This window comes from Neophocaena asiaeorientalis, unplaced genomic scaffold (genome assembly GCF_003031525.2).
Source record: "Neophocaena asiaeorientalis asiaeorientalis breed wild unplaced genomic scaffold, Neophocaena_asiaeorientalis_V1.1 scaffold141, whole genome shotgun sequence".
NCBI classification, from domain to species: Eukaryota; Metazoa; Chordata; class Mammalia; order Artiodactyla; family Phocoenidae; genus Neophocaena; species Neophocaena asiaeorientalis.
Genome location: NW_020174267.1, coordinates 3,178,334 through 3,194,144, shown reverse-complemented (window position 1 = coordinate 3,194,144; position 15,811 = coordinate 3,178,334). Strand labels below are relative to the sequence as shown.

The 15,811-nt window shown below is 43.6% G+C and overlaps 1 protein-coding gene across 1 annotated transcript in view; it reads right to left on the bottom strand.

Annotated features, from left to right (window-relative positions):
* The window catches only part of LOC112406478 (multidrug resistance-associated protein 4-like), a 151,837-nt gene that overhangs the window by 51,734 nt on the left and 84,292 nt on the right, over positions 1 to 15,811 (bottom strand). Inside the window, exons 17-19 of the mRNA XM_024755259.1 lie at positions 11,512 to 11,662; positions 7,146 to 7,265; positions 4,128 to 4,254 (exon numbers count right to left, since the gene is read on the bottom strand). Coding sequence (XP_024611027.1) covers positions 4,128 to 4,254; positions 7,146 to 7,265; positions 11,512 to 11,662 — 398 coding nt within the window. The remainder of the gene's footprint in view (positions 1 to 4,127; positions 4,255 to 7,145; positions 7,266 to 11,511; positions 11,663 to 15,811) is intronic.

Genomic DNA, 15,811 nt, shown 5'->3' with positions numbered 1-15,811 from the left:
AATATTGCAAGAATTACCAAAATGTGACACAGAGACAGGGAGTGAACAAAGGCTGTAAGAAAAATGGGGCCAATGGACTTGCTTGATGCAGGGTTGCCACAAATGTTCAGTTTGTAAAACAATGCATGATCTTTGAAGCACAATAAAACCAGGTATGCCTGTATTTCTGGGTGTTCTCAGATGTAAACCAGCACACATCGGGACACAGGCGAGAACTGTGTCTGTGAGAATGTGCGTATGTTCCCATACTATCAGCTCTACTGAAACTGATCCATCTGTGCTAACTGGAACGTCTGTAGACTCCTGGTAAACGGCAGAGATATGCAGGGGCACCGAGGGCTGCTCACACCGTGAGCACCTAAGAAAAAGGCAACTCAGAGAAGATCTGCTCTGGCTATTCCTACCATTCAGCTATCAAAATCCACTCTGGAAGGCTTTGCCAGGACACCAATGGGTTTTTCCAATTGCCCACGGAGAGTGTCACCAGTATCAGTAAGTTTACATTCCTAACACCAAAGACACTCGGAGACAGTCTTATTTCAGTGCTTTGTGACATACCCATTCTATTTTCTCAAACAGGCCAGGGTTTTGCCTCTGGATCTCTCTTCATACGTCCAACTCCACATGATCAACGCCCAATGCCCCACACAAAACAGCTGCTTCCTCTGACTTCCCCACTCTACTCTCATTACTTCTTTCTCGGGCTCATGGGCTCACAATGTCCACCTTACTTCCAGCTTTCCCTGAGTCCAGCATGGTGCCAAGCCCTGCAGATTCTACTACTGCAATGTTTCATGACTCAATCCCTCACTGAGTCTCTCTCCTTTGAAACTCTTTCCTTGATCATAATCAGTGCAAATGAATTTGAAAAGTAAATTCTAGCTATACCCCAGCACTCTGATTAAAAAACATTCTTAAGATGTTGATGTTTTTACCTTCTAGACTTCTATGTTGATGTGTTCTTGAAGATACAAGCTCATATACTTAACAGAATGGGATTAACATGAACATACTGTTGTAATCTGCTTTCATTCAGTATTTCATAAAAGTATTTATTTTAATGGCTACATAATATTACAGTATGTGTGATCATTTATTTAACAAACCCCCAATTAACAGATAGGCAGATGGTCTCCAATATTTTGCTATTATAAATACCTCTGTTAAATATCACTGAAGCTAAATCTTTGCAAACACCCTTCATTATTTCCTTAAGAGAAATTCTTAGGTGTGCAACTGATAAGAAACAGATATGAACATTTTCAGAGGAAGCTGTTAAGTAGCGCCAACCTACCCTCCAGAAATATGATAATATTTTGTCTTCCTTTTTTTTTTTTTAAATTTTCGCCGTGCTGCATGGCTTGGGGGAGCTTAGCTAACCATACAGGGATTGAACCCGGGCACACGGCAGTGGAAGTGCTGGGTCTTAACCACTGGACTGCCAGGGAATTCCGGATACCATTTTCTACTCCCACTCGTAAACCTAGGTGCACATTCGCAAACCCAGGTGTTATAACTTTGTTTTACTTGACATCAGTTTGATTCCAAAAAGTGGAATCACTTTCCCTGACGTCTTGCTGGAGGCCCAGCAGCTACTGGCTCCCTGCCTTCCGCATCTGCCCACTCTGGTCCACGTGCACCCACTTCTCAGATTAAACTCCCGAAGGTGGCTCTGTGCCCGTCACTCCACCCCGGGAAGTCTCTGCTACAAAACTGTCCCCGCTAACCTCTCCATCCTCCACCTCCACGAGGCAGCTTCCCTGGGGTTACTAGGTAGTCGTGACGGCTGAACGTGAAAATGTGTGCTATACACCTGGCAGTTCTTGTCCCTGAATGCCCTGCAGGTGCCTGGTTCTTCATTCACCGAATCAGGGCATCGTGCCTTTGCTCATGCTGGTCCCACCTTCTGGAATGCCTTCCACATGCATTTCCACCTGCTGAAACCCTAACCATATATCAGTAAGTCTGCCTCACCGGCCTAATTCCTCAGAAATGCTCTCCCTGACCCCTCCTGTGGACTCCTCTCAACCCTAATAGACGTGATACCATCTTTTGCTAAAGTTCCATAAAAATGATGATCTCCTTCTATCTTACAAAGCTAATATGGCCTTTTTCTTACTTTTTCAACTGGACTGTATGTGTTGACAACAGGATCTGTATTGGATTTGCCTTTGTATTATTTGTATTACCTGTGGTGTCCTGAGACAAAGGGGCATTATGTAGGGAGCTGAGATTTTTAACTCAAGCTGGAGAAATTTACGGAAAATTGATTACCATATTATTTAGGTATACAATAAGTTGGACAGAGAAAAGACATGACAGATGGATCCTGCCACCATACATGCAATTGCAAATGGCCAGCCTCACATTTTCACGGGGCAGACAATTGATACAGTGTAAGTGGCTACAGTCATTTACACACTATGAAAATGACAACAATCTGTCCCGGCATTTACTCTATGCTATGCAGGCGGACTCTCAACCACTGCGCCAGCAGGGAAGCCCAAGTGCCTTATCTTGTTTAAGTTGTTCAACAACCCTAGAGGTTAGGTCCTATCACTTCCATTTTGCAAAAGACAAGACTGAGACTTAGTAAGATTAATTAGTCTGCCTGAAACAACAGAGCCCGTGAGTCACAGGACGGGACTCAAACGCACGCATGGGCCTCTCCTCCATTCTGCTGAGGCCTCCTTATCACCTGGATGGCCTGGCAGCTTGTTATGCCCCTCTGTGTAGCTAGAAGAGAAAGTGGGGAGAGGTGCAGCTGCAGTTAAAAGAACAGGCCTACCATATAGATCCTATGCCAGACAGTTAAAGCAAGACATGGACACAGGTACCTGAGCTTGGGGGCTGGCTGTCAGCAGGAAGAACTGGCACCCACAGCTGCGCTGGCAGAGAAACCTGCGGCTAAGTGGGCACCTAGTGCCTGGGAAACAGGCCAAACAGACCTAGTGCCCTGCTTCGGGCAGCAAGAGTAATTTTTGATCCCGTCAGGTAGTGAAAGAGCTGCACATACACTGCTACACTGGGCTGTCTCTGACCCCGAGCCCAGGCAGGGCCGAGCCTGTGGTGAAATACCTATAGTGCCCACACGAGGCTGGTGCGGGGAAGGCCAGACAGCAGGATGAAAACTGCCTGTGATGAAGACAGACTCCACTGAAAAGATGCAAATAAATGCACTGGAATCACACAGAATTAGATTATAATGTAAAGGCATGATTTGCAAAATATAGAAGTAAATTTGTAGGGTAAGTGGCACAGAACTTTCTAGAGCCGCATGCTAAGATACAAGAGGGGTTAGGTGATTCATGAGCTCAATTGCAAACTGTCAAAGGACATTTCTTGGAAATCACAGGTTATCAGTCATCAAAAATTGCCTATGAGGGACTTCCCTGGTGGTGCAGTGGTTAAGAATCCACCTGCCAATGCAGGGGACACGGGTTCGAGCCCTGGTCCAGGAAGACCCCACATGCCGTGGAGCAACTAAGCCCATGTGCCACAACTACTGAGCCTGTGCTCTAGAGCTCGCGAGCCACAACTACTGAGCCTGCGTGCCGCAACTACTGAAGCCCATGCACCTAGAGCCCGTGCTCCGCAGCAAGAGGAGCCACCGCGATGAGAAGCCCACGCACCGCAACGAAGAGTAGCCCCCGCTCGCCGCAACTAGAGAAAGCCTGCATGCAGCAACGAAGACCCAACACAGCCAAAAATAAAAATAAATAAATAAATTTTTAAAAAATTGCCTATGGGAGAGAAACGACTTTACTGGGAGTTCTTGTTTAAATGTGATTCTGAGTCAAGAAGTCTGGGTGGACCTGAGATTCTGCATTTCGAAGAAGCTCCAGGGCCCACCAACCACCGTGAGGCAGCTCACCACACAGGGAAAGAAATGCTGGGATCCCCATTCCATGGTCAGTTTCCAAGAAAGATTCACCTACAATGTCACTGATCTAATCTCCATCCAAGAGGAACAAAGAGTCCCCCTGACACACTGACGAGGAACCCAACAGCAGATGCAGTGCTAAATCTTAAGCTGGATTTTAAAGAGGCAAATGGCTTAAACCTTTTCTCTTGAGTTAATGACTGCTGTCAGGTCCTTCAATACCAGAGGCCCATCCAAGCTGTACCTTAAGTTAATATTTTGAAAGAAAATCTTTCCTTCATGGGGCCAGGCTGGTGGTGGAAGACGAAAGAAGTATTTCCAGGGTGCTTCTTTCTCGAGGTCTGTATATTCAATCACTCTACTGAAATCATCTGAAACACATATGACATCACATGAGTTAGGAAGGGAAGGTCTTGTTCATGGATGTTCAGAGATTGTAAATGAAGCATTCTGCTTTTATATCTTGACATCCGCGTTTCTGTGGTTAAGAATATCTAAGGTCTTCGCAAACACAAAGGACAGAAGTAGGAATTTGATGAAGGCTTTGATGATTTGCAAACTTGTTTATGGCCTTGTAACACTGTCCTTTACTTCCTTCAACATTATATTAAAATTAAAGAATTAGAGAAATGAATGCAAAGGTTTTATTGATCCACTTTTCACACCTGAATAAAAAGCAAAAGAATTTTGTTAAAGAAAAGAATACTTGTGGACGCCAATCAGTAATGTGTTGCTACAGAAGGGCCATCTGTTACAGATGAGCAGACTGGATGGTCATCAAACCTCATTTTAATAATTAATCACTTTCTACTCTATTAGAAGAAAGAAATGGAAAGATTTTGTTTTTATTGTTTCTCTCCCTTTAGGAGAAAAGATGCTAATATTCAAAAGAGACTATAATTTACATATTGACTAAGACCTTTTAAACAACTTTAATTTGACACCTTTGATAGCTCATTCTGAGACGGGGCTTATCCTACCAGAAAAAAGGGACACCAGCAAATTCAGGTGTTTAACACATACAAGATCAAATGCTAAAATCGGGGACAGAGGAACCTATTAATTAAATAAACCTCAAAATACTGAATTCTTCTTTTACCAAAAATGAGGTATTACCCCTTAAGAAACAAAAATAAACAAACCCCTAAGAAATTAGCTTATATTCTCTCCAGGATTTCAGAACCTCCCTCTTACAGAGACATTTATTATATTTGAAGACAGCTTGTGATGAATATAAAACCTGCTGATACGGCACACATAAGACTGAGAAAAAGATACATATTTTTTATTTTACATTAACTTTAAACAGATGGAGGAGGATATAAAAAAATCTTTTACCTATGACGTAAAAATAACAGTTTTACTATTTTACATAAGAATTGCTTTTATGCCATTTAATGGCAAGGAGACTTGAAAAAGCTAAGAACGGTAAGATAAGCCAAACATCACCATATTCTCAACTCTGACGCTTTGCCAGACGCACCACTGGGTCATCCCCATGAGCGTGAGGGCGAGAGACAGTGCCAGGCCCACCTTACCAGCATCCAAAGCTAAATGAGGAAGAAGAAGGGGAATAAAGTAGTCTCATTCTCAACTCCTTGCTCAGCTCCTTCTTTCACTTTACCAAGAAGACCCCTTTACATATTTAAATCATTTCATGCAATGACAGTGTTACTCATCCTTTTACTATCTGTTGATTGAGACCATAATACAGTGAAGAAAAACCCCACTATAAATTTAGAAAGAATGTTAGATGCGTTTATTAATCCCGACAGGATTGACATACATTTTACAGTATTATATAGGTGAGGAATAATGTCATTATTCAGACCTTCGTCATTACGGTTTCAAGGATCATTATATAATTTCACTAAGTCCAATGTAGCTGCAGGTGAAACCACGAAAAACAAGGCAATGGGTTTTAAGAACCAGTGCTTTTAAATCTAAAATACTACTCTCATTGTTTCTTATTCAATGTTGTTACTATGGAATAGTTAGGGATGGTGAGTTCATCTGGTACCCACACAGCAGCGAGGATACTGTTCTTTCCTACAGGGAATCTTTCTCACCTCAATACCCACAACTGAGATCCGAGTAGCCCTAAAGCTAAAACCTAAAGTGCTAAGCTGAACAAAAAGCTTAATGGTAAACTTGGTTCTCTCCTCCCAACTATAGGACGCTACCTGGAATGTTCAGAAGGCCAGCTTGCTACAGTTGCGAAGACCTCCACCCATGCAAAGAAAGAAAAAAAAAGATAAAAAGGTCTCATCGAGACGCAAATGACTTCACATGGACCACACTGTGGAATCACATGCTATAAATGCTATAATACAATTTATTAGAACCAAACCGTGTATATTAGACAAGATGGCAAGAGTCATAATAAAGGACATGGAAAAATGGTCTCATTGGTACATTTCCTGCAGTGCTGGGCCTCAAAGTGAGGCTCATCCTCTCACATGTCAACTGTTCCCTTTTCTCCAGTAGCAGAGAGCGCAGCTCACACTGTGTTTCCAGCACCTTCTGCACTTACCGCAGGCCCTGCGTAGCGTTTATTCTTAGGACCCAGTATCCAAACGACCATCAGCTAACGGGGTCTGCATGTGGCTTTCAAAATGCCACTTTATCTTCAAAATACAATAAAGGTTGGATAACTGAGCCAGGATTTTATAGACTTAGAGGGAATTCTGAAATTTCTACCTAGAAAAAACTTCACTGGCACAGAGAATAATACACATCAAGGGGGCGGCAAATCAGGAAATTATTTTCCTCAATCACATCTGCTGCCCTTCATGCTGTGAAAAGAGAGTCCGCAAACTACAGCCTGGAGGCCAAAAACAGCCCACCACCTGTTCTGAAAATAAAGTTTTATTGGACCACAGCCACGGCCATTCGCTGATGTATTATCTTTGTCTGTCTTTGTGCTAAAACAGGAAAGTTGAAAAGTTACAACAGAGACAGTATAGCAAACAAAGCCTAAAATATTACTCTCTGGCTCTTTGCAAAACAAAGTTTGCTGACTCCTGCCCTAAAGGGACAGAAAGCCACAGGTCACAGTGATGGAAGGACAATGCAAACCAGTGAGGGGAGAAAAGCAGGGGTGTGACAGGGGGAGAGGGGAGCTCAGAGGGGAGGCTGAGAGGAAGGGCTGGGGAGGCGCAGAGAGAGAGAGGTGTGGGCCGGCAAGCCCACCTGACAAGGACTCAAGCCTCAGAAGGCAGCACCTCCCATCCTTTGAAATCATGTCCAGAAACTTACAGACCTGAATGCAAATCCTGGTGTGCGTCGAACACTTCCTGAAACTTCTGTTCAGCACTGTTTGCCCGGATGGTCCAGAGTCCCCGGAAAGAAAATGCTAAGTGGGAAAACACTAGGCTCCGTGCTGGCGAAGCAGAGACAGACAAACGACAGAGAAAGTTAGGGAGGCTGGATGCAAGGAAACCAACTGCCTCTCGTGCTCTGTGGTTGCACATCCTGCCAGAGGGCTTCCTGGTGGGCTGCCTGGGAGAAGAGGGATGATGCCCCTTCTGTAGAGGGTCCTCCACGTGAAACCTCCAACTCCTGCTCACACCAAACTTCACTTTTATGACCTAGAAATGAAGATTCTCTCTGAACCTATCTTTGACCAAATTCAAATCACAGCTAGATTTAGATAAAGAAATTCTTTACTAGCTCATTCATCAAGGTCCTCCTCAAACATGCTTCCCTCCAAACTCTTCCCTGATATCCCTCCAGTTGGAAATTGTTCACTATTTTTTTGTGTGTGTGTGGTACACGGGCCTCTCACTGTGGTGGCCTGTCCCGTTGTGGAGCACAGGCTCCAGACGCGCAGGCTCAGCGGCCATGGCTCACGGGCCCAGCCGCTCCGCGGCATGTGGGATCTTCCCAGACCAGGGCGCGAACCCGCGTCCCCTGCATCGGCAGGCGGACTCTCAACCACTGCGCCGCCAGGGAAGCCCAAATTTTTAAAAAAACTTAATGAAGTATAGTTGATTTGCAATAATGTGGTAGTTTCAGGTATATAGCATAGTGATTCAGTTTTTTTCTGATTATGTTCCATTATAGGTTATTACAAGTTATTGCATAGAATTCCCTGTGCTATACAGTAAATCCTTGTTGCTCACCTACTTTATGTATAGTAATGTGTGTCTGTTAATCCCATACTCCTAATTTGTTCCTCCCTCCCTCCCTGCCCGCTTTGGTAACCGTAAGTTTGTTTTCTATGTCTCTGAGTCTATTTCTGTTTTGTATACATAGTCATTTGTATTATTTTTTAGATTCCACATATAAGTGATATCATATAGTATTTAGACTGCCCTTCTCTGACTTACTTTACTAAGAATAATATTCTCTAGGTCCAACCATTTTGCTGCAAATGGCAATATTTCATTCTTTTTCATGGCTGAGTAACTACTGTCCACTAATTTTTGAGTCAGCAGCATTTTTAAATTGAATTCTCCGTGAGAGCGCTCACCACACTGAATTTTGATGAGCTATCTATGTGTTGTCTCCACCTCAGATTAGTAACTTAAGGGCTGGGATAAAATCGGCATATCCCCCAAACTGGAACAGTGCCAGGCACAGGACAGGGGTGAGATAAGAAGGCGAAGGGACAGTCTGCTGTCTCCCTGCATCCTGGGACTTTCCCTGAACCTGCATCAAGAGTCTCTTTGCAGGTCACGGAGCCTGGGTATCGCATTGCCCTTTTGCCCATAGGACCCGGGCAGCCAAGGCATCTCTGAATGGTCTTGACTCCACTCCATGAACCTGATGGATGTTTTTATAACTGCCTGCTGGATACTTGAGGCTTCTGGAGGTCACCGTGCATGTGACACTCACATCACTCTTTTAGAATCTGACCGTGGCCTTAATGTCCGTTCTCTTTTGAGTGACTTCATGTGGGTCTGGGGCCTGGTATCACATTCATTTCCTGGCATCTTCTCTAAGAGCACACTGAACACAAGCACCAGGGTCTGGCTCCTGCACATCAGGGAACAGGTGGGCTTCAGGCTGCTGGGCAGGGAGGACCCTTACGATTTTCATTCCCCACCGTGAACTAGGCTATAACCTGCTGTTGTCAGGGACAGACAGTGTGAGTCTGTGACCTTGGATATGGCTTCAGCATTCAGGCACTGCCAAATGAATGAAGCTGGCTAGAGAAAGGCAACCAAACTTCATCTTGGTTTTATGTACTGCTCCCTGACTGACCACTGCTATGCTCGCTTTTGCAAAAATATGCAAAAAAAACCCCATTATAATCAGCTGCAGATTTGTCATTAAGATGACAAAAGTTAACGTAAGCTTCCAGTGGCAGCTAGGCAGTAGGATCTGAAAACCTCAGGACTTCAGTAGTTCTTCAGAGCACAAAAATGAAGCAGGTTTATGTCGTCTGGCCATAGCAATCAGGCGTCCATCTTTTTGCTAGTGGCTCTAGCAGTGGCCTTAAGACATACTATCATTTACTGTATAGAGAAAACAGCAGTGTTATTATTTATGACACAGACCCACTATCTAGAGAGAAAACATAAACAGTTCTAATGAACTGACCGCCACATTTAGTTATCTGGGGGAGTGGAGGAGGGAGTATCCAGATTGAACTTACCGTCTAACACTCACAGCCTACTAGGGGTGCCGAAAACACAAACACTCCACAGGAGCTGTGCCCAAGTTTTCAAAACCCCCAAAACAAACACTGAAAAATTCCTGTACTGATTCTTTAAAAAAGCCTCAGGAGGTGCCCTCCTCTCCACTTTCATATGGATGGGAGGCGGTCCTTGCCCCAGGCAAAAGTCTCTGTCGAGCATTCCTTCTGGTACAACTCCTCTTTGAATGTACCAGATCTGCTTTGCAGCAAGACTATTGAATGACTCCATTTCATGAGTGGCCTCAAATCATAAAACACCTGAAGCCTTGCGTACACAGAAGACTGGATGGAGCTCATCACTTCCTCTTCTGCTTCCCCAGGTCCTACCATCCTACCAAGTCACACAGGCAGAACAGCGCACACATCTGGACTCTACTGCTCCACAGTCCATTCAAACACCTCACAAAACCAGACCTCACGGGGCTTTAGCTGGTTCTCTTGATGACCGAACGTTTTTTCTACAGCTTTTATGAAACTGATGCCCACTATCCTTTACGTAAATACTTAGGATAAATGCCTCTTAAGAATTCATTACTTTAGGGGCTTCCCTGGTGGTGCAGTGGTGGGGAATCTGCCTGCTAATGCAGAGGACACGGGTTCGAGCCCTGGTCTGGGAGGATCCCACATGCCGCGGAGCAACTGGGCCCGTGAGCCACAACTACTGAGCCTGCGCGTCTGGAGCCCGTGCTCCGCAACAAGAGAGGCCGCGATAGTGAGAGTCCCGCGCACCATGATGAAGAGTGGCCCCCGCTCGCCACAACTAGAGAAAAGCCCTCACACAGAAACAAAGACCTAACACAGCAAAAATTAATTAATTAATTAATAAATAAACTCCTACCCCCAACATCTTCTTTAAAAAAAAAAAAAAGAATAATTCAGGGGCTTCCCTGTAAAAAAAAAAAGAATAATTCATTACTTTAAAAAAACACACAAATACCACAACAAAAAAACTCCTTTGTCTCGATGAATTTAGATGTTTTTCCACTTAGTAGATGCGAAGAACCTTGGGATCAATATGCTTCTCTTCTTGGCTTGGTTTCTGGAAAGTTAAGTTGGTGTTAATTTGCAATAACTACCCATGGTTGGGATTTCTGATGTAAACATCTTCCTTCCTTCCTTTTTGGCTATTGTCCTTATACCTTTTTAAAAAATATATAACAATTCTACTTATAATTTTTTGTTTCAATATTAATGAAATATGTTTGTGCATTAATAGCGAGATAAGCTCTGAATTATTTCATCCTCTCTGATTACCTGCAGAATAGAATAATTTATCATAAAATGTGTTTCTCATTATTCTAAAACTAGGAAGTTGAATGGAGTAATAAACTACATGCGTACGGAACGGATTCCCCCTCCTGTGTCCTTCTCAGGGGATTATTTTCAGCAGCCATTTATATGAACAGCTTTGGGGAAGGGGGACCACAAACAGGGTGGTACCACACCAAATACTGGTGATGATAAATGCAAACCTTTTCAAAGCATTTAACAAGTGCAACTTAATTGCCATCTTTGAACATGAGAAAGAATGTATTTTTCAAATATATTACTTCTGACATATGTTTCCTGATGTCTCCTTTCCTTTTCCTAATCTTTTCCTTTCCTTGTCACTTCTAGTAACTTTTGGAGAAGAAAAATCCCGTTTCCCTTCTTCATTAGTTCCAGCATGATGAAATATTGTATTTTTAAGAAAAGTATTTATGGAGTAGATGCTCTGTGTGAGGAAGCATGTCATGAACAAGACAGAAACAGTCCCCTGTCCTCACGGCGCTCACATTCGTCCTCCTCGTGCTAAAACGCAAAGCTGCAGCTGACCCGCCACCAGCTCCATTCGCCTTAAGGGCCACATGGACTCACAGTGGCCATAATATCCAATTACCTAATGTTAACAGAGTCTGCAGAATTTCAGGGGTCTGGTCCATTACAGCATAAATGGAAGCCAGCCTGAGTTGCCATCCCAACCTGAGAGCCCCGGGGAACTCACCTGCACATTCCAGGCGTTTGACATCTCCTGACGTCTCTAAGAAGTATTGCCGAAGAACAAAGAAAATGATGCCAAGGGGAACCAGGAGTGTCACAGTCCAAGGAATCACAGCCACCATCACGCCTGCCACACCAATCACAAGGAGAAATGTCTAAAATAGCAGAAAGAGATACAGAGGCCTCCTTGTCAAGGATTCTTTTCAAAGATAAACTTGGCTGTTTTGTTAGGACTGCATTCCTTTCCTTGAAAGACTTGTTGGAATGGTAGGGAATGCTTTCCCATCCAAAGAAATAAAATTACAGGTGGTCCTCGTATTTATTTATTGCGTGTGTCAAACACTATAAGAACTTTCTAGGTATTAGCTCTTGGGAACACTCAGTAGCCCTGTGAGGCAGGCAATACTATTTTTCACAGATGAGAATATTCAAGACTAGAGTAGGACTTGAATCCCAAACTATCATGAGTCAGTAGGTGCTACCAGAGAGATGAACAAGCAGGTACCGCAGATGAGGAATTCAGAAGCTTCGTCTATACATGTAGGGGTAAAGGAGTGGTTAATTACAAATTCAGTGTCCAGAAAAGTAGGAAAAAATTCAAATGTTGACCTTTGGAAGCAGGAATTCCTCTTTCTTTCTTGGTTTTCTAACCATAGTTAGTATTTACTGAGTGCTGAATGTGTACTGGGCTGTACATTTAATACTTCACGTGTATTTACTTAGTTGATTCTCACAATAGCTCTATCAAGTAATAGTATTATCTCACCTTACAGATGGAGACGCTGAGGCACAGGGAGAGGAAAAGCAACTTGATCAAGATGGCAAAACACAAGTCATGGAGCTGGAGAGCCCAGGTTACAGCCATTATGACATATTTAAGCTTGCTCCCAACTTTCTATCATTATGCAAAGTATTGAAAATGTCCATTTCAAAGGCTAATGATTATAACAACAGCAGATGCCATTTACCAGGTGTTTACTCTATGCAAGGCACTGTGCTAAGAGTTCCATGAACATTCACTTAATCATCATCTCATCCCATGAGGTGATTTTATCTCAGGAAATGATCTTGGCTTAAAAAGACAGCAGACAGAATAGAAACCCAGGGCACTGAAGGATGCCGATTTAAACATCCATCTTTCTCGGGAGAAGTATGATATCATGGCGTACAGCTTCAGGCGACAGGAACGCAATCAGCACTTAGCATCTGCCTGCTGTGAAAGCGGGGCAGGGTTGGGGGGACGTGTAGATTCACATAGCCTCAGCCAAGGCCTCTGAATTTTACAGTCTCAGATGGATACAAATCCATGGTGATCTGTACAGGTCACAGAGTGCTGGGGAAACACAGCGAAGAACGTGTGAACACTTTTTTGAGGATTCTAAGAGACTGACAACTGAATTTCACAGGCTGGTTTAACAGAAAGAGTGGCATGAATAATTTGCAGGTAGTAATCACATTTGATGGAAATTTTGACCCGAAAGGAGCTGGGCTGGGAAGGTTGAGATGCGTGTCCGAGTTAACACCAGTTGTTCTGTGTCCTCTCAGCGCCAGCACCTGTATCCTGTGCTCTCCAGTGCAGGGCCCTCCCCGCCTTGTCACCCAGGGCAAGCTGGCCCCGGCGCATCTCTGAGGGACGGGTTAGCGGAGTAATGCCTGTATCACAGAGATGCAGGTTATCGTTTCACAGCTCTTCCAAATCAGTTCTCTCAGGGGATCCTCACAACCATCTTGTGAATAAGAAAAGTAAGAACTGTCCTTTCCATTTACAGATAAGAAACATGAAGCTGGGAGGTAAGTAGTTGTCCTAAGTTTTCCCGGAAAGTTAGTACGTTCCTTAGAGAAAGCCAGGAACTGTTCATACTCAGGAAATCCCAGAGCCACAGCTGCAGGCAGGAGGGGCCTGGAAGGAGGAGGAAGCTTCCAGAACTGTGACTTTATGACCAGGAGCCCTTGTGAACCAAACTGCATGATCTGGATGTAGACCCATGTGCTTTTCCTGTTTCTCCCAGTCTCTGCCGTGGTATCAGTATAAAACTCAGAGTGAAGACGAATGGAATTCTGAAGGAACAATTCCAATCATAAGTGGAGAAAAATAGGGCTGTCTGACCTCTCTCCTGTTATACCTACAGCTGAACAATTTCTTACAGCCACCAGATTAACTAATGCATCCCACTCTGCTACACCCTTCGTGCTCACGGGGAGGGTCCTTCCAGCTCCTTCTATGTCTAGCCTTAAGTAAAGTCACTTGGCTTGCCATTGTTGGTTGTCAGGAAAACAACCTGCTGAAATGTCAATTAGGAAAAAAATCCAAATTACAGTTTTTTAGCAGATTCACATCATTTGACTGGACAACATTCACCAGTTTCAATAATCTGGCTCTCCCCAGGTGAGGGTCTTTTATGACTAACCCAGCCCAGCAGATTACCTGGGAAGCAGAGGTAAGATCAAAACAAAGGGCTCGGGGCTTCCCTGGTGGCGCAGTGGTTGGGAGTCCGCCTGCCGATGCAGGGGACATGGGTTCATGCCCTGGTCTGGGAAGATCCCACATGCCGTGGAGCGGCTGGGCCCGTGAGCCATGGCCGCTGAGCCTGCGCGTCCGAAGGCTGTGCTCCGCAACAGGAGAGGCCGCAGCGGTGAGAGGCCCGCGTACCGCAAAAAAAAAAAAGTGCTCACCTATAGAACACACTAACATGTGTCGATTTAAGAATTATTCTTTAAATAAGAAAAAAGAAAATTTCATAAGAAAGATGAGGTCTAAGCCCAGAAAGCAAAATGACTTGAAAAAAAAAAAAAAACCCTATCTAATTTTAATAAATACATAAACACCAAGGACACAAAATGAGGCTGAGTAGTTTAAATGTGTAACACCTGTATTTGGATGGTGGTTAAAAACATTAAAATTTCACCAGAAAGTCTCGACCTATAGAATTAACACTGTATTATAATATTGCAGATTTTAACACATTCCTTTCACAAGCACAGTTTGAAATACAAGGCCCCATTTGCCTCCTTGGCATTTAACTTCCAAATTGCTTACAGACCTGTAGCAATTCCTAGGTATCTACCCACATGTTACTTTAAACTTAATTCCAAGGGATTCTGTTCCTGACAGTCTCTGTGAAGCTTACGTCAAAGAACATGCTTTCTATAAACATCAGTAACAATGTATTCTTCCTATTTAATGCAAATAAATATGCCATTCATACTTTGGGCTCACTCTCTATTATTTAATTCTCTCTCGCTCACTCTGTATCTATTTTAGGCACGATGTGAAATATATATTTAATCATAAAACCACTTAATCAGTAGACATTACTTTTATTATTTGTTTACAGTATTAAAAAATAAAACCAGGATCATTAAGATTGCTAACACCTCAAAAGAATTTCAAAGCTTTTCATTCTACGGTCAGACTCTTAAGAATTCTGTTTCAGGCTGTGGTAAGTACAAATCAGCCAGATTTCCTTAAACTATCACTGATTTTGCAAAAGATATAACTTAAGTGCAATAAACTTTTGGCAAGAAAACAAGGCAAGATTTCCTTGAGATTTAGAGAGGGAAAAAGATGACAACTAGTTTTTGATCAGTAAGCTGTTTACTGATGTGAGTGTAGGAGAGACTCTTCAACCTATTCATTCTGAAAACATATGAGATTAAAAAATAACCTTTCAATGAAGTGGCTATCACATAGATTGTGCTGCTGGCTAACACAAGATTCTTGTGGAGACAGTAAAATCCTGAACAAACTACACAAAACTCTGAAAGAATTAAGAAGTAAAATGTAACTCCTGGGCTTCCCTGGTGGCGCAGTGGTTGAGAGTCCGCCTGCCGATGCAGGGGACACGGGTTCGTGCCCCGGTCCAGGAAGATCCCACACGCCGCGGAGCGGCTGGGGCCCTGAGCCATGGGCGCTGAGCCTGCGTGTCCGGAGCCTGTGCTCCACAACGGGAGAGGCCACAACAGTGAGAGGCCCGCGTACCGCAAAAAAAAAAAAAAAAAAAAAAAAAAAAAGTGTAACTCCTATCCTACAGTACTCATTACCCTTCAATTACAGTATAAATAGAAGCAAAAGGAAAAACATGGAAGGCTTCTAAATGTAAGCTCCTAAACTTAATGCCAACCTAGGGTTAGTGTTGAGTCTGCATGTAAGCTGATAGAGTACCTTGCACCTCCCAGGAGGTTCAGAGATCAGCTCTGGTTCCCAGATCCCTCGTTTCTCACCTCTGTTTCCTTTGACCTCACCCACCTCGGTTAATTCCGTTCAATCAGAACACTGGGGTGTCATATCTGTATGATGAGATGTA